This window comes from Globicephala melas, chromosome 3 (assembly GCF_963455315.2).
Source record: "Globicephala melas chromosome 3, mGloMel1.2, whole genome shotgun sequence".
In the NCBI taxonomy this organism is placed as follows: domain Eukaryota; kingdom Metazoa; phylum Chordata; class Mammalia; order Artiodactyla; family Delphinidae; genus Globicephala; species Globicephala melas.
In genome coordinates, this window is record NC_083316.1 from 27509490 (window position 1) to 27533843 (window position 24354).

The 24354-nt window shown below is 41.8% G+C and overlaps 1 protein-coding gene across 1 annotated transcript in view; it reads right to left on the reverse strand.

Moving 5' to 3' along the window:
- The window catches only part of ADAMTS12 (ADAM metallopeptidase with thrombospondin type 1 motif 12), a 388903-nt gene that overhangs the window by 36028 nt on the left and 328521 nt on the right, over positions 1–24354 (reverse strand). The window contains exon 20 of the mRNA XM_060295700.1: positions 8130–8303. Coding sequence (XP_060151683.1) covers positions 8130–8303 — 174 coding nt within the window. The remainder of the gene's footprint in view (positions 1–8129; positions 8304–24354) is intronic.

Sequence of the window (24354 nt, forward strand, 5' to 3'; positions counted from 1 at the left end):
GCCACCTGCACTGGAACCTTGCCCCACCCACCAGTGGGCCAACAGTAGCTCCAAGATCACCAGGCCATGCAGCTAACCATGTTATGAGCTGGCCCTTCCCATCAGCATGCCAGCAGCCACCAGATGAGGCAGGGCCTAGGAATCAACCAGATCAGGAAAAAGCCCACCTACCAGAGCTCGTACAGTAGTTGGTCCCACCACAATAGAAGGGCCCATGCAGCCCACATAGGGGGCACCCCTAGAGCACACAGGTCTAGTGACCAGAGGTGAGTGTGCTGTTGCCCCACTGGACATATCGTACATAAGGCCACTTCTGTAAGATTGGGAAATGTAACCAACCTACCTAATACATAGAAATAAACACAGAGAATTAGGCAAAATGAGGAGTCAGAGGAATATGTTCCAAATTAAGGAACAAAACAAAATCTCAGAAAAAGAACTAAATGAAGTGGAGGTAAGCAAATCTACCTCATAAAGAGTTCAAGGGTAAAGATCATAAAAATGCTCAACAAACTCAGAAGAAGACTTAATGAATAAGGTGAGAATTTCAACAAAGAGTTAGAAAATATAAAGAAGGACAAGACAGAGGTAAAGAATACAATAACTGAGATATGAAGTACATTAGAAAGAATCAACAGTAGATTAGATGATACAGAGGAACATAGCAGCAAACTGGAAGAGGAGTGGAAATCACCCAAGCTGAACAGAAAAAGGAAAGAATTTTTAAATATGAGGATAGTTCAAGAGATCTCTGAGAAATGCAAATCAAAACTACAATGAGGTATCACCTCACACTAGTCAGAATGGCCATCATCAAAAAATCTACAAACAGTAAATGCTTGAGAGGATGTGGAGAAAAGGGAACCCTCTTGCACTGTTGGTGGGAATGTAAATTGATACAGCACTATGGAGAACAGTATGAAGGTTCTTTAAAAAACTAAAAATCGAACTATCATACGACCCAGCAATCCCACTACTGGGTATATACCCTGAGAAAACCATAATTCAAAAAGAGTCATGTACCACAATGTTCCTTGCAGCTCTCTTTACAATAGCCAAGATATGGAAGCAACCTAAGTGTCCATCGACAGATGAATGGATAAAGAAGATGTGGCACATATACACAATGGAATATTACTCAGCCATAAAAAGAAACGAAATTGAGTTATTTGTAGTGAGGTGGATGGACCTAGAGTCTGTCATACAGAGTGAAGTAAGTCAGAAAGAGAAAAACAAATACCATATGCTAACATATATATATGGAATCTAAATTTAAAAAAAAGGTTCTAAAGAACCTAGGGTCAGGACAGGAATAAAGATGCAGACATAGAGAATGGACTTGAGGACACGTGGAGGAAGAAGGGTAAGCTGGGATGATGTGAGAGAGTGGCATGGACTTATAAATACTACCAAATGTAAAATAGATAGCTAGTAGGAAGCAGCTGCATAGCACAGGGAGATCAGCTCGGTGCTTTGTGACCACCAAGGGGGGTGGGATAGGAAGGGTGGGAGGGAGACGCAACAGGGAGGAGATATGGGGATATATGTATATGTATAGTTGATTCACTTTGTTATACAGCAGAAACTAACACACCATTGTAAAGCAATTATACCCCAATAAAGAAGTTAAATAAAAAAAGAAAATTACAAACCAATATCACTGATCAACATAGATGCAAAAATTCCCCCCAAAATATTAGAAAAAAATATCTAATGATACATTAAAAGGATCATACACCATGATCAAGTGGGATTTATCCCAGGGATAAAAGGATTGTTTTTGATTCAAAATCAATGTGATACACCACATTAACAAACTGAATAAAAATAATCATGATCACATCAATAGATGCAGAAAAGGCTTTTCACAAAATTCAACATCCATTTATAATAAAAACTGTCAACAAAGTGGGTACAGGGAACATACCTCAACATAATAAAGGCCGTACATGACAAACCTATAGCGAACATCATACTCAACAGTAAAAAGCTGTAACCATTTCCCCTAAGATCAGGTATAAGACAAGGATGCCCACTCTTGTCACTTTTATTCAACATAGTATTGGAAGTCCTAGCCACAACAATCAGACAAGAAAATAAGAGGAATCCATATTGGAAAGGAAGAAGTAAAACTGTCACTGTTTGCAGATGACATGATACTATACATAGAAAATCCTAAAGATGCCACCAAAAAACTACTAAAGCTCATCAATGAATTTGATAAAGCTGCAGGATATAAAATAAATATACAGAAATCTGTTGCATTTCTGTAACTAAAAATGAACTAGCAGGAAAAGAAATTAAGGAACAATCCAATTTACAACTATATCAAAAAGAATAAAATACCAAGGAATAAATCTAACCAAGGAAGTAAAAGACTTGTACTTGGAAAACTATAAGACACTGATGAAAGCAACTGAAGATGACACAAACAACTGGAAAGATACACCGTGCTCATGGGTTGGAAGAATTAATATAGTTAAAATGACTATACTATCCAAGGAAATCTACAGATTCAGTGCAATCCCTATCAAAATACCAATGACGTTTTTCACAGAACTAGAACAAATAATTCTTAAATTTGTATGGAAACACAAAAGACCTCGAATAGGCAAAACAATCCTGAGAAAGAAGAAAGGTGGAGGTGTCACATGCCCTGATTTCCAACTATACTACAAGGCTATGGTAATCAAAACAGTATGGTACTGGCACAAAAACAGACACATAGTTCTATGTAACAGGATAGAGAGTCCAGAAATAAACCCATACTTATATGGTCAACTAATCTATGACAAAGGTGGCAAGAATATACAATGGGGTCTAGACAGCCTCTTCAATAAAAGGTGTTGGAAAAACTGGACTACTTTTTCACACCATATACAAAAATAAACTCAAAATGGATTTAAAATTTAAATGTAAGACCTGAAACTATAAAACTTCTTGAAGAAAACATAGGCTGTAGATACATTCTTTGACATTGGTTTTAGTTATATATATATATATATATTTATCTGTCTCTTCAGGCAACAGAAAGAAAAGCAAAAATAAACAAATGAGACTACATCAAACTAAAAAGCTTTCGCACAGTGAAGTAAAATATCAACAAAATGAAAAGGCTGCCTACTGAATGGGAGAAGCTATTTGCAAACAATATATTTGATAAGGGGCTAATATAAAAAATATACAAAGAACTCATACAAGTCAACATCAAAAAACATACAGCCTGATTAAAAAATGGGCAGAGGACCCAAATAGAAATTTTTCCAAAGAAGACAGACAGATGGCAAACAGCAATGTGAAAAGATGCTCAGCATCAATAATCATCAGGGAAATACAAATCAAAACCACAATGAGTTATCACCTCACAGCTGGCAGAATGGCTAGCATCAAAAAAAACAACAAATAACAAATCTTGGCCAGGATGTGGAGAAAAGGGAACACCTGTGCCTTGTTGGTGGGAATTTAAATTGGGGTAGTCATTATGGAAAACTGTACGGAGGTTCCTCCAAGAATTAAAAATAGAACTGCCATATGATCCAGCAATTTCACGCTTGGGTATTTCCTGAAGAAAACAAACACCAATTCAAAGAGATATATGCACCTCAATGTTCACTGCAACATTATTTATAACAGAAGGTATGGAAGCAATGTAAGTGTCCATTGATGAATGGATAAAGAAGACGTGGTGTGTACGTGTACACACACACACAAAATGGAATACTACTCAGCCATAAAAAATAAAATCTTGCCACCTAGGACAACATGGATGGATCTAGAAGTGAAATAAGTCAGACAAAGAAAGACAAATACCGCATGATCTCACTTATATGTGGAATGTAAAAACAAAACAAACAGACAAAACAAAATGAAAAGAGACACATAGATACAGAGAACAAATTCTGGTGTTTGACAGAAGGTAGAGGTGTGGGGTAGGGGGGAAATAGGTGAAGGGGATTAAGAGGTACAAACCTCCTGATGTATAATAAATACGTTATAGGGATGTAATATACAACATAAGGAATATAATCAATAATATTGAAATAACTTATTATGGGGACAGATGGTTACTAGAGTGTGATGATCATTTCATAATGTATGCAAATGTCAAAGCGTCATATAGTACACTTGAAATTTACGTATTATTGTATGTCAACTAAATTTAAGTTAAAAAAAGAGTCATCAAGACCTGAATTTAGGGTGGATTATTAAGAACACATTAAATAAACAACGGCCACTACAACAACAACAAAATTCAACCTTTCACACTGCCAAGATACATACCCTGCTAGTATCTTTGCTATGCTTGTTATGGGCTAAATTGTGTTCTCCCAAAATTTGTATTTTGAAGTCCTAATCCCCCAGTACCTCAAAATGTGATGTATTTGGAGGAAGAGTCTTTAAACAGGTAATGAAAGTAAAATGATGTCATTTTACTTGCATACTTTTCATAATGGCCCTAACCCATTATGACTGGTGTACTTATAGGAAGAGGAGATTAGGACACAGACACACATGGAGGGAAAATGACAGAAGACAAAGGAGAAGACAGCCATCTACAAACCAAGGAGTCAGGCCTCTGAAGAAACCAATCCTGCCAACACCTTGATCTCAGACTTTTAGCCTCTAGAACTGTGAGAAAGAAATATTTTTGTTGTCGAAGCCAAAAAGCAATAACAGAAACAAAAACAGCGGTGAAACAAGACTTAAAGAAAGGAGACTGATAAAGGAAATTCTGGGGATAAGAGGAGGGGAAAAAAATCAGAAGATGCTAAATAGTTCAGTATGTCAAATGGAAGGAATTCTGGTCTAGAAACCAAAATGTAAAATGTAGATGTTTTTATTCTGATTAGTTCTGACAGCCCTAATGGAGCGCATACTTCTACAACGCAATTTTGTTCATCTATTAAAACAGGATTCAGCCTTCTTTCCCCACTATATAAAGCTTTAGAATTAAATTTGTCCATCTTTGGAATAGTGATGTTATAGGTTTTCTAAGGGTCTGATGAACTGGCTGTAATTCTTACAAAATAAGTTCGAGATGACAAGTTGGATTCCTGAAGGGATATAATTCTAAAACATGTCAAGTTTTTGCTCACCAGAATAATTTTCTAAGTTGTATTGTCTCATTTTCCTGAGGTTTCTAAGAGGAAGGTAAATAATTCACCAAGAATCTTTGAAGAATGCTTTTGAGTACTTGAAAAGTACTTTGAAAGATCTTAGTACTTTGAAAAATCTTAATTATGACATGGTAACAACAACAAAACAATTATGATTGCCAATATCATGCCTATCACTACAGGCACTGTATGTGTGATGGTAACCATAGAAAAGAGGGAAATTATATACAATTAACATTTTCTGCTCAATAAAAGAACTAATCTATTGCTTTCACAGTATTCCAACATGGATCTTTTCCCACTTATTCACTGTTTTTAACCCTATATGAGGAGGGAAGGAGAGAAATTCCACACTTGGGATCCTGTTGCATACCTACATTTGTGCATATAGATCCAGGGCCACCTGGCCAAGTAACCTCCAGGAAAGGGTGGATAAAGAAGGTATAAACTAGTGGTTCTTAAAGTGTGGTCCCCAAAGCAGCAACTTCAGCATCTCTGGGTACTTGTTAGAAATGCAAAACTTCAGGCCCTACCCCAGACCTCTGAACTGGACACTGTGGGCATGAGGTCCAGATATCTGTGTGCTGACAAACCCTCCAGGTGATGCTGAAACATGCTAAAGTTTTCTAAAGTTTGAGAACCAGTGGAGACATCTCTACAGTTGAAATGCATCTTCCATTGCAAGTAGTCTGGGCTGGCTGACATTCACCGCAAGGCCCCAGAACATTCCCACGAAGCCATCTGTTAGATAGTATGTACAGACAGAGCATCATCATGATGGCTCAGGGAAAGCACCTAAAGGTGTCCAGTCCCTAATAGTCCCTCAACATTCCCAGGGAAATGTTCAACCAACTTCAGCATTTTCTGTCTTTACTGCTCCTTCAGAGGGAAGTCTTCCAACTTTGTGGTTTGCTCAGAACAGAGCAATTTAGAAAGGAGGACATTGGGAGGCCTTCAGGAAACAGGCTCATGATTGGGCTCCCAGAAGCTACTGAGGAAGCATTTAGAATACATCTTTTTCACAACCAGAGAGCATATATGATTGCTCATCTTGGATAACTTGCAAATGCAATTTCTCTGATAAGGCAATCTAAGCGCCTCTGCAAATGCCAGGATTCTGGAAGCTGTCACCAGGCCCAGCAGACATGGAGGCCTAAGTTCAAAGCATGGGAGTAGCAGGTACTTTATGTCCTCCAGAGCTGGACAGGGAAGGAAGCAGAAGAGGGGACAGTGGTGGTTTTTGCCCCAGAAAACACCAGGTATTGAACCAGGGCCTCAGGAATCAACACGGCTGCTTGACCCAGCAGACAGTAAGAAGCTTGAGGGGGCTCAGTCTTCCAGGGTTGAACACTAATTCTGTATCCTACACTTGTGGTTCTTTATCTTCCCTTCCTTGGCATGTGGTAAGTTTCCCCCCAAATACTTATCGACTCACTCTTTCTCCTCAGTTCGCTCTTTGCTCCATGTCCACTGGACTAAATTTTACAGTAGAAAGAGTACAGGCATCAGAGTCAGCCTTAAGCTTGAATTTAATACTCCACCATTTATTTTCTAGTTGTATGACCTCATGTACACTTCTTAACCTCTGAGTCTCAATTTCTTCACCTATAAAGTGGAATTAATAAGGCCTAACATCCAGGTTGTTGTGATAATTAAAACAAGTATTGTAGGTAAAGTGTCCAGTGTATGGACACACTCAAAACGTGCTGCATTCTTTCTTTCCCTCTTCTTTCCACCATACATGGGTACAGCTGGGAGTATTCTTTTTTTTTTAAGCTACTGAGGCCAATGGGCAAATGAAATCATTATACCTCACCAAGGAAGAGTAATTTGTTTCCATGTACTGAAGTAGGACAAAGACGCAGCAGAGCCTCAGCCCTCACAAAACAGGATGGACACACACACACACACACACACACACACACACACACACACACATACACCTCTTTTTATTTGTGTAAATGAGGATCTGGGCATTTAACTGAGAGGTGGAACTCTGAAATTAAATACTGTGTGTGGAAAGGATCTGACCATTGCCCCCAGCCCCACTGCAGAAGCCTAAGAGGGGCATGTGGTGATGCTCTGTCCTAAATGCCTCTGACCACAGTGGTACATGTACATCTCCCCAGAGGGACCCCGATTCCCCAGTATATCCATTGAGACTAGGTTGTAATAAACCATTGAGCAGTCACAGTTTAAAGCACACAACATAGCCTTCAAGTTGCTGGACCTGCCCAGCCTTCCCACCTGTCACCGAGCAGGACCCTGTGGGGCTTTCCCAGAACAGCCTCGCCCTCTCACCCCATCATGTTCTCCACCTGCCTCTTGTCTATAGAAACACTTTAGCCTCCTAGGCCTTCCTCGATCTCCAAAGAGTAAATTTAATCAGCGAGGTGAGAAAACTCAGAAAGGAAAACAAAATAATAATAGTTTAGCTATTAAACAAAGCCAAGGACCTTTAGTTCCTCCTCAAGGACTATAGATAATATTCTGAGCCACATCTTTTGAGCTGTTTTGCAGAGACTGAAACACCCACCAGGTGGAAGAAGTTAACTGTATGGTGCCCACAAGCATGTAGACCTCAGACAGGTTGGAACCAGAAGGTTTGTGATGCTGATGTTGTTGACTCCCCATTACCACACCACCAACCAATCATAAGAATGCCCACAAGCTGATCACAACCCCCCTCCCTCACCCTGTCTTTAAAAACGTTTCCCTGAAAGCCTTCGAGGAGTTCAGGCCTTTTCAGCACTAGCTACCTGGACTCCTTGCTTGGCGCCTGCAATAAACGCTGCACTTTCCTTCACCACCACCTGGTGTCAGTAGATCGGCTTTACTGTGTATGGACAAGTGACCCAAGTTTGGTTCAGTAACACACCCAGTGGAAGGTGGCTGAGTGGAGGCCTGGCGCTGGATTGATACACGTGTGGTCTTCCCCGACATCTAAACTCACAAAGTAACACAGAGATTCATGGTTGCCAGGTTGTCTGGATAGTGTACTAGGCACCGTACCTGGCTCCAAGGCTCCACCTGCCACTCCTTGCAGGGTTCCAGGTTACAGCTCATGCTCAGTGGAGGAGGAGGGCCAGCCAGGAACTGGCAGTGAAATGGTCTCAGGCTGCGGTGGTCCCGGTCCACACACTGAATCTCCCGGATCTGGAAGCCCCCGCTGCAGTTTCTGGAGCACTGTATGGAGAGCGAGAGAAAAGGGGACACCTGAGTCCTTGGCATCAGACCATCCACGCCCGGATTCCCAGGGGTTTCACAAAGCATCACGAAGTTCCAGGCTTCCAGTCACGAAGAGGGGTTAGTAAACTGTCTTCCCTCAGAAAGGGAGTCACTTGAGCAGCTCCCCAAGAGGGGCCTCCCAATGTCAGAAAACGCAGGTGTGGAAGGGTGAAAACCGGGTGAAAAGTCCAGTTCTGTCACTCACTCATAGTGAGCCCTTGGGCGAGCTGCAGAAACATTCTGAGCCTCAGCTGTCATATCTGTAAACTGGGATAGTAACCGTTACCTATGGGGCTGTTGTGAAGATTACAGCCGCAGGGGTGGGCTTGGGGTGAGGCTGGCACAGCATCCACTCAGTGGGTGGATGTTCCCTAAGATGCCTGTGTTCATTTGAGGCAAATGGAACCGCTGTTGGGGGAGCCCTCTGCAAAGCCACAGCCAACTGTCCCTCAAAATCCTACCGAAAACCCATTTTCTCCCTGAGTGTGAATGCAGGTTGGGTTACCTTGTTTCAAGGGAAGGGCCTCTATAAGGAAAATAAACTGAATAACTGCTCAGTGGTTTGATTCAGGGAGTGGGCCAACCCTGTCCTTGCCCCTACTGCCAGGTTTCCCCCTACAGCACCATCGCCCACCATCCTTCCTTCTATAGCCTCCATCACCGAGGGTTTTCTCAGTGTGTGCCTGCAGCAAGCCCTTACAGAGGCCGCCCTCACGCCCCCTGCCCTGTGCCCGTACCTTGCGCAGCGGCCCCTGCACCCTGCTCTCAGTAAAGGGCACTGTTCACTCGCAGGCTGCTGATTTCCTTAAGATCATGATAAACACGGCTGAGCCTGGGTCACCTAAAACCAGAGTTTACGTGGCCTATTCTGGAGGACTTCTTTGGTTCACTCTCTGACCTCTTGGATTCTGGAAGCTTCTCCATCCCCCACCTAGTTAGATTTTACTTAATCGTAACTTGAGCTTCCAAGACTTGGTCTGTCTACAGTCTGTGTAGAATGCTAGTGCCATCAGTTTCCCTTCAGCTCGTCTTGCCTGTGCATCCTAGTCTCTCAAGGACAGTCCTGGCCTGTCTTGTCACTGCCCACACTCAGGTGGGGACCCGAAGTAGGTGGCATGGAGCCTGATCTCTGTGCTCCTCAGCCCCTCTCCCCCAGATTCTCCGTGGATTAACAATATGTCCTGTGGTCCTTGTGTCCCAAATATTCCTTCTTCCACCCTTCGCATTACTTGCTACTGCCCCTCCTTTAACTTAGCATAAATGTTACCTTCTCTGCAAGGCCTTCCTTGAATACCTTCTCCAAAGGATACCTATCCCTCTTGTTATTTATCTCAGGTCCTTCCTTGTTTCCATCAAAAGAACTTGAAATGTGAAACAACTTTTATTTATTCTGTCCATCCTTTCTATTAAACTATCACTGCCCTGAAGTTGGAGGCCTGTCTGCCCTGGTCACCATTGTGTCTTGAGCATCTAGCATGGGGCCAGGTGCAGCATAGATGTTCCCCACAGCTTGCTGAATGAATATATGAATTCTGAGAAAAGAGCAACTGGCGGCTCCCAGTGGACTAAAGAGATCTGTGGTCGCTATAAAGAGCATCCTTCTTCACCCTCTCAATCCTTCCACTGATGATCTCATTACAGTCTTGGCTGAGAAAATGCACCACCACCAAGGTGTGCGCATTGCTGTAAGGTATATTTTCATCTGGCCCTCTCTCTACATGGTAAAATATCATGCTTTCTGGTTATGGTGGCATAATCATAATTGTAGGGTTGTGGATGGTGAAAGAAAATTCCTCAAAATCTTTCAGTAGAGGTATATCCCAAAATACTGATCCCCATCCTTCTGCCACCAGGCAGATTGCACAAGTCACCTGACATCAAACCTTGGGCTGTAACATAGAAGATGTGGGCCCATATGACAAGGGGGCAGATTGATGCTCTAATGCTACCATAAATCAAGTGTGTTTAGCTTCTCAGAAATAAGCAACACTTGCCAGACAGCCCCCGCAAAAGCAAATTCAAAACTTCATTTGCCTGCCATGCTGTAAGTACACAGAGAAAAAAGTAACTGCCAATTTAAAATCAGTCACAGAACAGGAGCTTCTGGGTTGGTGAACACATGAAGGTGCTGGGAGAGTGGTGTGCCTGAAGAGGGCATGGGAACTCTGCTCCCATTCCCCGTGCCTTGCCCTATGCATCCCTTTCATCTGGCTGTTCCTGAGTTATATCATTTTATGATCAACTGCGGATCTACCGTGTGGATGACAGGGTCTTGGTGCTCCGACTGGGGGTCAGGCCTGTGCCTCTGAAGTGGGAGAGCCGAGTTCAGGACATTGGTCCACCAGAGCTCTCGGCTCCACGTAATATCAAACGGCGAAAGCTCTCCCAAAGATCTCCACCTCAACGCTAAGACCCAGCTCTACTCAACAACAAGCAAACTACAGTGCTGGACACCCTATGCCAAACAACCAGCAAGAAAGGAACTAAACCCCACCTATTAGCAGAGAGGCTGCCTAAAAATCATACTCAGTTCACAGACACCCCAAAACACACCACAAGATGCGGTGCTGCCCAACAGAAAGACAAGATCAGACTCATCCACCAGAACACAGGCACTAGTCCCCTCCACCAGGAAGCCTACACAACCCACTGAACCAACCTTAACCACTGGGGTAAGACACCAAAAACAATGGGAAGTACGAACCTGCAGAATGTGAAAAGGAGACCCCAAACACAGTAAGTTAAGCAAAATGGCAAAACAGAGAAACACACAGCAGATAAAGCAGCAACGTAAAAACTCACCAGACCAAACAAATGAAGAGGAAAGAGGCAGTATACCTGAAAAAGAATTCAGAATAGGGAGAGTAAAGATGATGCTAAAATTGGAAATAGAATGGAGAAAATACAAGAAACGTTTAACAAGGACCTAAAAGAACTAAAGAGCAAACAAACAATGATGAACAACACAATAAATGAAATTAAAAATTCTCTAGAAGGGATCAATAGCAGAATAACTGAGGCAGAAGAACAGATAAGTGACTTAGAAGATAAAATAGTGGAAATAACTACTGCAGAGCAGAATAAAGAAAAAAAGAATGAAAAGAATTGAGGACAATCTCAGAGACATCTGGGACAGCATTAAATGCACCAACATTCGAATTATAGGGGTCCCAGAAGACGAAGAGAAAAAGAAAGGGACTGAGAAAATATCTGAAGCGATTATGGTTGAAAACTTCCCTAATATGGGAAAGGAAATAGTCAATCAAGCGCAGAGAGTCCCATACAGGATAAATCCAAGGAGAAACACGCCAATTCACATATTAATCAAACTATCAAAAATTAAATACAAAGAAAAAATATTTAAAGCAGCAAGGGAAAAACAACAAACAACATACAAGGGAATTCCTATAAGCTAACAACTGATCTTTCAGCAGAAACTCTGCAAGCAAGAAGAGAGTGGCAGGACATACTGAAAGTGATGGAAGGGAAAAACCTACAACCAAGATTACTCTACCCAGCAAGGATCTCATTCAGATTCGATGGAGAAATTAAAACCTTTACAGACAAGCAAAAGTTAAGAGAATTCAGCACCACCAAACGAGCTTTACAACAAATGCTAAAAGAACTTCTCTAGGCAGGAAACACAAGAGAAGGAACAGAACTACAATAACAAACCCAAAACAATTAAGAAAATGGTAATAGGAACATACATATCGAAAATTACCTCAAATGTAAATGGATTAAATGCTCCAACCAAAAGACATGGATTGGCTGAATGGATACAAAAATAAGACCCATACATATGCTGTCTACAAGACACCCACTTCAGACCTAGGGACACATACAGACTGAAATTGAGGGGATGGAAAAAGATATTCCATGCAAATGGAAATCAAAAGAAAGGTGGAGTAGCAATTGTCATATCAGACAAAATAGACTTTAAAATAAAGACTATTACAAGAGACAAAGACATAACGATCAAGGGATCGATCCAAGAAGAAGATATAATAATTGTAAATGTTTATGCACCCAACATAGGAGCACCTCAATACATAACGCAAATTCTAAGAGCCATAAAAGAGGAAATCGACAGTAACACAATCATACTGGGGACTTTAACACCCCACTTTCACCAATGGACAGATCATCCAAAATGAAAATAAATAAGGAAACACAAGCTTTAAATGATACATTAAACAAGATGGACTTAATTGATATTTATAGGACATTCCATCCAAAAACAACAGAATACACCTTCTTCTCAAGTGCTCATGGAACATTCTCCAGTATAGATCATACCTTGGGTCACAAATAAAGCCTTGGTAAATTTAAGAAAATTGAAATCATATCAAGTATCTTTTCCGACCACAACGCTATGAGACTAGAGATCAATTACAGGAAACAACCTGTAAAAAATACAAACACATGGAGGCTAAACAATATACAACTTAATAACCAAGAGATCACTGAAGAAACCAAAGAGGAAATCAAAAAATACCTAGAAACAAATGACAATGAAAACACGATGACCCAAAACCTATGGGATGCAGCAAAAGCAGTTCTAAGAGGGAAGTTTATGGCAATACAATTCTACCTCAAGGTACAAAAAACATCTCAAATGAACACCCTAACCTTACACCTAGAGCAATTAGAGAAAGAACAAAAAAACCCCCAAAGTTCGCAAAAGGAAAGAAATCGTAAAGATCAGATCAGAAATAAATGAAGGAAACAATAGCAAAGATCAACAAAACTAAAAGCTGGTTCTTTGAGAAGATAAACAAAATTGATAAACCATTACCCAGACTCATCAAGAGAAAGAGGGAGAAGACTCAAATCAATAGAATTAGAAATGAAAAAGGAGAAGTAACAACTGACACTACAGAAATACAAAGGATCATGAGAGATTACTACAAGCAACTATATGCCAATAAAATGGACAACCTGGAAGAAATGGACAAATTCTTAGAAATGCACAACCTGCCAAGACTGAGCCAGGAAGAAAGAGAAAATATAAACAGACCAATCAAAAGCACTGAAATTGAAAATGTGAATAAAAGTCTTCCAACAAACAAAAGCCCAGGACCAGATGGCTTGCCAGGTGAATTCTATCAAACATTTAGAGAAGAGATAACACCTATCCTTCTCAAACTCTTCCAAAATATGGCAGAGGGAGGAACACTTCCAAACTCAATCTACGAGGCCACCATCACCCTGATACCAAAACCAGACAAAGATGTCACAAAGAAAGAAAACTACAGGCCAATATCACTGATGAACATAGATGCAAAAATCCTCAACAAAATACTAGCAAACAGAATCCAACAGTACATTAAAAGGATCATACACCATGATCAAGTAGGGTTTATCCCAGGAATGCAAGGATTCTTCAATATACGCAAATCAATCAATGTGATAAACCATATTAACAAATTGGAGAAAAACCATATGATCACCTCATAGATGCAGAAAAAGCTTTTGACAAAATTCAACACCCATTTATGATTAAAAAAAACCCTCCTGAAAGTAGGCATAGAGGGAACTTACCTCAACGTAATAAAGGCCATATATGACAAAACCACAGCCAACATCACTCTCAATGATGAAAAATGGAAACCATTTCCACAAAGATCAGGAACAAGACAAGGTTGTCCACTCTCACCATTATTATTCAATATAGTTTTGGAAGTTTTAGCCACAGCAATCAGAGAAGAAAAAGAAATAAATGGAATCCAAATCGGAAAAGAAGAAGTAAAGCTGTCACTGTTTGCAGATGACATGATACTATACATAGAGAATCCTAAAGATGCTACCAGAAAACTACTAGAGCTAATCAATGAATTTGGTAAAGTAGAAGGATACAAAATTAATGCACAGAAACCTCTTGCATTCCTATACACTAATGATGAAAAATCTGAAAGAGAAATTAAGGAAACACTCTCATTTACCATTGCAACAAAAAGAATAAAATACCTAGGAGAAAACCTACCTAAGGAGACAAAAGACCTGTATGCAGAAAACTATAAGACACTCATGAAAGAAATTAAAGATGATACAAATAGATGGAGAGATATACCATGTTCTTGGATTGGAAGAATCAACATTGTGAAATGTCTATATTACCCAAAGCAATCTACAGAGTCAATGCAATCCCTATCATATGACCAATGGCATTTTTCACAGAACTAGAACAAAAAATTTCACAACTTGTGTGGAAACACAAAGACCCCGAATAGCCAAAGCAATCTTGAGAAAGAAAAACGTAGCTGGAGGAATCAGGTTCCCAGACTTCATACTATACTACAAAGCTACAGTAATAAAGACAGTATGGTACTGGCACAAAAACAGAAATATAGATGAATGGAACAGGATAGAAAGCCCAGAGATAACCCCACACACATATGTTTACCTTATCTTTGATAAAGGAGGCAAGAATATACAATGGAGAAAAGACAGCCTCTTCAGTAAGTGGTGCTGGGAAAACTGGACAGCTACATGTAAAAGAATGAAATTAGAACACTCCCTAACACCATACACAAAAATAAACTCTAAATGGATTAAAGACTTAAATGTAAGGCCAGACACTATAAAACTCTTAGAGGAAAACATAGGCAGAATGCTCTATGACATAAATCACAGCAAAATCCTTTTCAAACCACCTCCTAAAGAAATGGATATAGGGCTTCCCTGGTGGCGCAGTGGTTGAGAGTCTGTCTGCCGATGCAGGGGACACGGGTTTGTGCCCCGGTCCGGGAAGATTCCACATGCCACGGAGCGGCTGGGCCCGTGAGCAATAGCTGCTGAACCTGCACGTCCGGAGCCTGTGCTACTCAACGGGAGAGGCCACAACAGTGAGAGGCCCGGGTACAGAAAAAAAAAAAAGAAAGAAAGAGATGGATATAAAAACAAAAATAAACAAATGGGATCTAATGAAACTTAAAAGCTTTTGCACAGCAAAGGAAACCATAAACAAGACCAAAAGACAACCCTCAGAATGGGAGAAAATATTTGCAAGTGAAGCAACTGACAAAGGATTAACCTCCAAAACTTACAAGCAGCTCATGCAACCCAATATCAAAAAAACAAACAACCCAATCCAAAAATGGTCAGAAGACCAAAATAGACATTTCTCCAAAGAAGATATACAGATTGCCAACAAACACATGAAAGAATGCTCAACATCACTAATCATTAGAAAAATTCAAATCAAAATTACAATGAGGTATCACCTCACACCAGTCAGAATGGCCATCATCAAAAAAGCTACAAACAATAAATGCTGGAGAGGGTGTGGAGAAAAGGGAACCCTCTTGCACTGCTGGTGGGAATGTAAATTGATACAGCCGCTATGGAGAACAGTATGGAGGTTCCTTATAAAACTACAAATAGAACTACCATATGACCCAGCAATCCCACTACTGGGCATATACCCTGAGGAAACCATAATTCAAAAAGAGTCATGTACCACAATGTTCATTGCAGTTCTATTTACAATAGCCAGGATATGGAAGCAACCTAAGTGTCCATCGGCAGATGAATGGATAAAGAAGATGTGGACATATATACAATAGAATATTACTCAGCCATAAAAAGAAACGAAATTGAGTTATTTGTAGTGAGGTGTATGGACCTAGAGTCTGTCATACAGAGTGAAGTTAAAGCAGAAAGAGAAAAACAAATACCGTATGCTCATACATATATATGGTATCTAGAAAAAAAAAAGCGTTCTGAAGAACCTAGGGGCAGGACAGGAATAAAGACGCAGACGTAGAGAATGGACTTGAGAACATGGGGAGGGGGAAAGGTAAGCTGTGACGAAGTAAGAGAGTGGCGTGGAGTTATATACACTACCAAATGTAAAATAGCTAGTGGGAAGCAGCCGCACTGCACAGGGAGATCATCTTGGTGCTTTGTGACCACCTAGAGGGGTGGGATAGGGAGGTGGGAGGGAGATGCAAGAGGGAGGAAATATGGGGATATATGTATATGTATAGTTGATTCATTTTGTTATAAGGCAGAAACTAACACACCATTGTAAAGCAATTATACTCCAATAAAGATGTTAAAAAATAAAATAAAATCAGCCACAGAACAAATGCAGAAGCATGCTAATAATTTCCACACAAAGCAGCCATTTGTCTGACAAACAGATTTCCAGGAAATAATCTATGGTTAAAACAAGAGGGCTCTTTATTAGGAAGAGGAATTTTCTAAGACATAAGTGTACAATGGGGTTTTGTTTTCTTATTTTTCATTTGTTGCTACTATCTGTTATTCCTAGATTTTTGAAATTTGCATTACCTTTTTGTCAAAGAATACATTCACATTCAGTGGGAAATGAAGTTCATTAATATGGTGAAGTAAATAATAAGGGAAGATACGAAATCTGTAACTCTTCTGTTTCATTTTCAGAAGGGCCTCTGATTCAGTTAGCAGGAGTGAAGTGGCAGGATATAACTGTTTTGCCTTTGTTTGCTGAATGCCAATTATCATATTCATTTTCTTATTGCCCTAAAGGAAGGTTATTTGTATTCAAGTTTTCCTAACCTGGAGTCTGTGGACCAGACTGAGGACAGGAGCCAGACTGAGGAGAATGGAAAGACTGGCTAATGCCCAGTTGTGTCCGAACAGGCCTAACCATTTTCTGCTTCTCACACCAGTTTGTTTAACTGATGTGATCAGCAAACCAGACTGAGTTAGAAAGAAAATTCCTCTTAGCTTACAGGAGCCCCTGGCAGAGAGAAAATGAAATCACAACCATTTCTTCCTTGTGTTGATTCTGATTTATGGAGTCATCCTGACACACTTTCCACGTTAGACTGCTACCAAGTGTTCAGATGAGTATAATAAAGTTAACCAACGTGGGATTGGGAGGTCAGCAGATTGCATTCAAGTACGACCCTGACACCAAGTGGCTACGTGACTTTACCTGTCTAAGCCTCTGTTTCTCCATCGATATTAAAAGGAGGATAAGCTGGATGGTTAAATTCTCCCAGCATTCTAGAGTGATATGTGTCTGGGATCACTGGACTTGCATTCTGCTTTGATTTCAGAATACTTTCTTGCTCTCCAAGTACTAAACCAGGATATGGAAATAATTCTTTTCTGTTCCTTTCCTTATGTTAAACAGATTCACAAGACCTTTAAGATCAAATAATTCATTCCAAAATTCTGTGTTGAACAGCACCCAAATTCATCTGTCCGTCTTCCCCCCACCCCATTCCCACTTCACTTCCTCCCTGTTATTGGGCACTTAACTATATTCCAGCTCCTGTATCCCAATCTAGCAGAAGGAAGAAGTCATGTAATGAGTAGAAGTCATAAAGATTATATGTCAAAAGTTGTTCATGATCTAGTGAGGGAACAAAGGAGGAGGCGGTCAACTTCACCTGAAGAAGCCAGGCAGGGCTTGAATAGAGGAGCCAAAGCTTGAGCTGAATCATGTAAGATGAGTAGATGCTCACTCAGCAGGCAAAATAGCACAGGGGACATTCAAAGTGGGGGTAATGGCATATACGGGTGCAGTGCCATGAAGCAATAAGGCTTGTTCAGGAACATGTCCATCAGAATGCTAGAGCAGCGGGAAGGGGTGGACAAAGAGAGATGGGCAGGGGCCATGATAGGGCCTCACGGTCTGGACATCAGTCCTCAGCTAGAGTCGTCTTGACTTCATGCTTTCTGTGGTCCTAAAGGTTTCCATTTGATTGCTGTTCTTTTCTCTACTTGTGGATTCCTTCATCTAAAACACTTGGGGCTTCCAAGAGTGGGTAACAGTTTAGATGTACAACAAAGTATATCAAGAGAAAATAAATGCAGTGAGTTTGACTGTATTATTCACCTTCCAGCTGGTCAGTTTTTGCTTTCTGGGCACAAAAGCTCCCCTATAACGTGCAGTTCTGTTTTGACTTTTGCACATCGGGCTTTGATGTATGTTTCTGGGAACACGTTATGTATGAGAGTCAGGGGCTGTATTTAGCAAGACGGGGCTCTTTCTCTATTTTATTCATTTGTAAAAGTTCAGATCTAAAAAAAATGTAGCACTGAATATTATGAAACTCAAGGCCATAAGAAAAGGCTGTCACTTTTATTTTCCAAAATAAAGCTACAGGTAATAAGGTCAGCTACAGCTAAAATAAAATTGCAACACTACCTAGGTGGGAAGACAGGGCATTCCAAGGAAACGTAAAAATCTTTGATTCATTTCAGAAATAATCAAGATCTGTCAGACTTAACTACAAAAAGTTATTATCATTCTAAGAAAGATAATAAAGTTTACAAAACTGCAGGAGGTACAGGCAAAATGTACAATCAGGAAGTGTGTGGGGCTGTGAGGATGCATAGCTTTGGTGTCAAACCCAGGGAAGGTTTTTCAAGTTCATCTTTGTCACTTACAGCATTTCTTCCAGCACAAGAATCACTTCTTTTCTTATGCAAATTTTAATGTTCTGTAATTGGCATGTGTCTTACAACTGATGTACATATTTACTGTGTAGTGTCTCCTTTCTTTCTGAAAGGCTGTCATTAAATTGATGATCCGTCCCCCAGTTGATGGTTTCTCAGAACTGAGAGTAGTAGTACTAGCTGATCATGTGTTAGTGACTTAAACTCTCCAAGCCTTCATTTCCTCAGTGGGAATTATAAAGAAGGTCGTTTATTGGATAAAAATTAAACTGTTTACCTAAAATTCTTGTGCGGTGTCGGGTGGTGATATTTGGCGAGTGCCAGGATGCAAGGTAGGTCAAGTCCTCCAAAGCTCATGGTTCACCTTGTCTGCCTAGTCCTGGGGAGTGGAGACCTGATGGACGGACAGGACTTACTCCACTGCCACCTTTCCACAACACCCCTGCCCCAAGTCCAGGAAGCCAGAAGTTAGGAAATGCCTGAGAACTACTCCTAACCTTTACCCAGAGCTCAAAGTTTGCCCAAGGCTTCATCTGAACAGTCTTTTACCATTTAAAAAGTTGTTGCACACACATTCTTTTGATCTGTACAACTTTATGAGATTAGTAGACGCCGTAGGATCCCCTTCATTTCTTTAGAATACTAAAGCTCCTAAGAGGTTGGAAGGAAGGACCAGCGTTCTATGCCGGTGACAAAGTGGAGCTGCCAACCCAGACGTGTCTGATCCCAGGCCCAGTGCTGCTTCCAGGATTCAATTCTGCAGAACTGCGTTTTCTCAGGTACACCTCGGGGACAAACGTGAGGACTATGCCCTGGAATTTGTTTCAGACAGATCAATGCATGAAGAAGAAGAAGCCATTCCAAAAAAAATAACAACTTCTAGACTTTTTAAAGGTAAAGATCTGAATGTACAGGCTCATTGCACTGCCACATGTATGAGAAAATGTCCACAGCAGTTGCGTCAGGGCTCCATCATGGAGATGAGTGGTGCTCGGAACAGAAGCCCGTTAAACAGCTACAATTCAGCCAGCAGTGGGGAGTTGCTGCTGAGTAACCCGGGGCCTCTGGTGTGATCCCTGCGGGTTCAAGGGAGGCTGCAGAAGACCCTTAGTCCTACAAGATTAAAGTGCCTCTGGACGGGGTAGTGGTCAGTGGGATAATGCAGAAAGATTCACGATCAAATTAGAATTCTTCCCTCGGAGAAAGTATTTGTGAAAAGGTAAACCATCAAGTTGGCAGAATCTAAACCCTCTGGATAGTTAAAGGCAAAACCAGGGTGTCTATTTTCCTACTCTAGGGTTTGGAGGTTGGCCACTGAGTAAGTTTAAGAGTCCCAGTAGAACAGTGAAACTAAGGAGGCTTCAAATCTTTCCTAGTGTATGATTTGGACTTTAGACATGCATATGAACTGGTTAATAACGTGGTAGTCCAAAAGCTGTATCATTCAGTCACCAAAAATTTGAGATAAAATTTAAATCAACATTCCTAGGAAAAATGGAAGTCATGTATTCAATGTCTCCAATGATAGAAAAAACAGAAGTCAGGGCAATTGACTATCAGTAGTTAAACAGTGTCTCTGACATAAGGTTTATCTATTATCCTGAGAGAGGAGATATTTTCCTTACTGATAGGAATGGAGTGACTTTGAGGGTCTGAGTTTAGATGGGTGGTTACCACATTCTGGAAGAACTTGGTGATGTGTCAGAGACAGCTTCTACAAAACACCAGGAGTCTACAGGGGTTAATAAATACATCTACAAGCCTCCCGGCCACGAGAGAGAAGAGACCCAGAGACAGACACGGAAGGGATGAGCTGGCAGAGCAGGGCTTTCTTTAGGGGGTCTGACCCCAGAGAAGAGCTACCGGATCTCCCATGCAGGCTTTTACATCAGCTAGAATTCCTAGAATTTTACAGTAGAGGGACCTTTTTAAAAGTGTGAGCTGTTTCACACATCTGTCCTTTCTATGAGCCATGTAATTTCCAAGGAAAGGATTAGTCCCAGTGATGGGAAAGTGGAAGTTCGGGACTTGGTCAACATTTGGCAAGGTCAGGGGCAGAAATGTTGCTTGAGATTCTTCTGGATATGGAAGAGAACTTGTAGCCATTTAGTCCTTTTTTGATCTTGAGTTTGTTATGAGTTGGAAGAGAAAGAAAAAAGAACCAGCATTTGTTCCTGAAAGAAAAATGGTATGAAAACAGAAAAAGGGAGGTTGGCAGGCATCAAAGAAATGCGTGGTGATTTCCTCAGGGAGCCGCACTACTTCCTCTCTCTTGCCGAAGATCACAGCCTTTCTTTGGGAAAAGGGGCCTAATGCAGATAAATGACATTCCACACTCCTGTCTGTCAGTTAAGTCTGCCAGGAGAACCAGAGACATCCAGTGGGACACCTCATGGCCCTGCTTGTCTGGGGACGTGAGCTTTCTACAAGATGAGGGCGCTAACCATCTAGAGGGGATGCCAGCCTCCCCACATTTCTGGGTAGCTCTTTTCCCTTCTGTGTCAAGGCCATCAAGGGAAAACTCTTCCCATCAAGGGAAACTCTGGCTCCCCAGAGAGAAGACAGGAGCCTGCAGGGTGTCTTACAGGTGGGTGCGCTTCACAAACAGAAGGTGTAGGCACAGCTCATACCTCGCACCCCTTCTGCCAAGCAGCTCTTAACCCCACCTCTGACCAATGTCTCTACGACCTGGCTGCATCTGTATCCCCCAGGGGCCGGCTCAGCCCCATCAGGGTGACAGGCAGGTCGGGCCTGATTGGTGCCCAGAAGAACCAAGCCTGACTAATCCTAAAACCTGATAAAGCCTTTCACGAGGGACTATGCAGGCAGCACAGAAAAATGAGTAACCACAGCTAGATTAGCAAGGACAGGAAAATTGCACTTCCGAAAGATCAATATAGGACATACACTTTTGTTTTGTTTTTTTTGCGGTACGCGGGCCTCTCACTGTTGTGGCCTCTCCCGTTGCGGTGGAGCACAGGCTCCGGATGCGCAGGCTCAGCGGCCATGGCTCACGGGCCCAGCCGCTCCGCGGCATGTGTGATCTTCCCAGACCGGGGCACGAACCCGTGTCCCCTGCATTGGCAGGCTGACTCTCAACCACTGCGCCACCAGGGAAGCCCAGGACATACACTTTTGAAGACCAAATGTGTCTTTATGTTTCCGTTTTCTTTTCATTTTGAGTCTGACAGATTCAATGTTATACTTGCTTTGTGAGCAGCTGCTGAACGATGATTTAATTACACTTGTGCTAATGTATCATTATTAATCATAATGCTAAACTTAAGCAATTTAGAAACAGTGTTGCATGCTGGACAAGCAATTCATTACACAAATTAATTTTTTTTTTTCTCAGTTTATCTGGTAAGGGAAGACAGCCAGATACAAACTTGTGGGCTACTGAAAACTGTTTGTTCTCAGGCTATTGTGTAACTTGAAGCAGGCCTATGGTAACACCTGATTTACGCATTCACCAGTTTATCAAAGCAAAGGGCAGAAAGGAGGCAGGAAGGGAGGAAGGAAACCTGCTTTAGCAAATGACCTCGTATAAGTCCCTCCCCGCCCCCCGACACCCCCAACACTGCTGAGCCTGATCGGTTACCTTGCTCCAGTTTCCCACTTTCCAGCCAGCGCAGGGACGGAGGTGGTACCTCTTAGCAGGGTCAGGCCTCTGTAGGGCAGTGCAGTCGGAATCCACTTGGGTGCTGCACTGCGCGCTCCGCCGGTAGGCCCCCAGGCCACACGTGGTGGAACACTGCTGGGGGTGCGGGGTGGAGGGGAGGAGAGAGAAGAGGCTCAGGGCCGCTTTCTCAGACACACTCCACCCCACCCTGGAGTCAGGGGGTCCTCAATCTCGGCTACTCACTAAAATGGCCTGCGGAGCTTTTGAACAAACCAGCGCTGAGACTCCAACCCCAAACAATCTGAACGCCTGTGGGTAGGGCTCAAGCAGGAGTATTTAAGAAACAAATCCCAGGTGATTCTAATAAGCAGCCAGGATTGCAAATCCCTGATTTGTCTGTGGGAGGAAAACCCAGTGCAAATAGAGATGTGCTTCCCTTTAAAAAGTATCCTGGTGGATAGACCTAGAGTCTATCATACAGAGTGAAGTAAGTCGGAAAGAGAAAAACAAATACCGTATGCTAACCCATACATATGGAACATATAAAAAAAAATGGTCATGAAGAACCTAGGGGCAAGCTGGGAATAAAGACACAGACCTACTAGAGAATGGACTTGAGGATATGGGGAGGGGGAAGGGTAAGCTGTGACAAAGTGAGAGAGAGGCATGGACATATATACACTACCAAATGTAAAATAGCTAGCTAGTGGGAAGCAGCCACACAGCACAGGGAGATCAGCTCGGTGCTTTGTGACCGCCTGGAGGGGTGGGATAGGGAGGGTGGGAGGGAGGGAGACGCAAGAGGGAAGAGATATGGGAACATATGTATATGCATAACTGATTCACTTTGTTATAAAGCAGAAACTAACACACCCTTGTAAAGCAATTATACTCCAATAAAGATGTTAAAAAAAAAAAGTATCCTGGCGTGAAGGCCTGGGGAAGGGGGTGAGCTGCAGGCACACTGCCGCATTTCACCAATGCTGCTCATAGAAAGGGAAGAGCAGAAAATAGCCTCGGTCAACATTTTTTCACCCGGCTCATGTATGGAGGTCAATTCTTCTCCTTAAAATTCTTTAGGATTGGATTTGAATCTCTCATAAGTTCCCAGCTTTTTTTCCTCTGTACTATATTATGTGTGTATATATATGATATACATATATATACACATTAGAGATAATAACAGCTGAAGTGAATAGATTGATTGCACTAGTGGCCCAATTGTTCACACCCATGCTCTTTTCAATGGACTTCACAGCTCCTCTCATCATATGGTGGAATGTATTTCCCCAGCTGCTGAATCAGGACTGTTCTTGCAACTTTCTTTTGCCAAGCAATTGCAGTGGGTGCCGTTGTGTCAGTTCTCAAGAGGTCTGGTTCTCTCTTGGACCCTCGTCTCTGCCATGAGAATAAAACTGGGCTAGCCTGCTGGAGGATGAGAGATCATGTGAAACCCAGCTGGGTGACCCAGCCGAGCCCATCTCAGACCAGCCAGCCTTCAGCTGACCCTTCAGCAAATGCATGACAAGCCAAGCTGAGGTCAGCTAAGCTCAGCCCGGGTCCGCAGATACTCCTAGCTGACCCAGAAACTCATGGACAAAAATTAATGTTTACTGAGATTTTGTGGTTGGTTGTTATATGGCGTTATTGTGACAATGGACAACTGATACAACTACACAACAGGTACCTTTCCTATATTTTCTCTAACCTCTGAGACTCAGGATACAATTATAATTCTGCAGTTGACTAATTGTGCAATCTTTCGCAGTTTCCTAACTTCCCTAACATGTGAAACTGGTGATAACACTAAGACCTCATTTATTAAGTTGCTGTGAGAACAACAGAGGTAATTCACACACAAAGTGAGTGCTCTACAAATGTTACCTATTAAACATAGCATACCTGCAAGGTCAGCGTTATGAGTCCCACTTTCCAGATTTCCGGGGCCCAGAGAGCTTAGCCGTCATGCTTAAGGTCACACAGACAGTA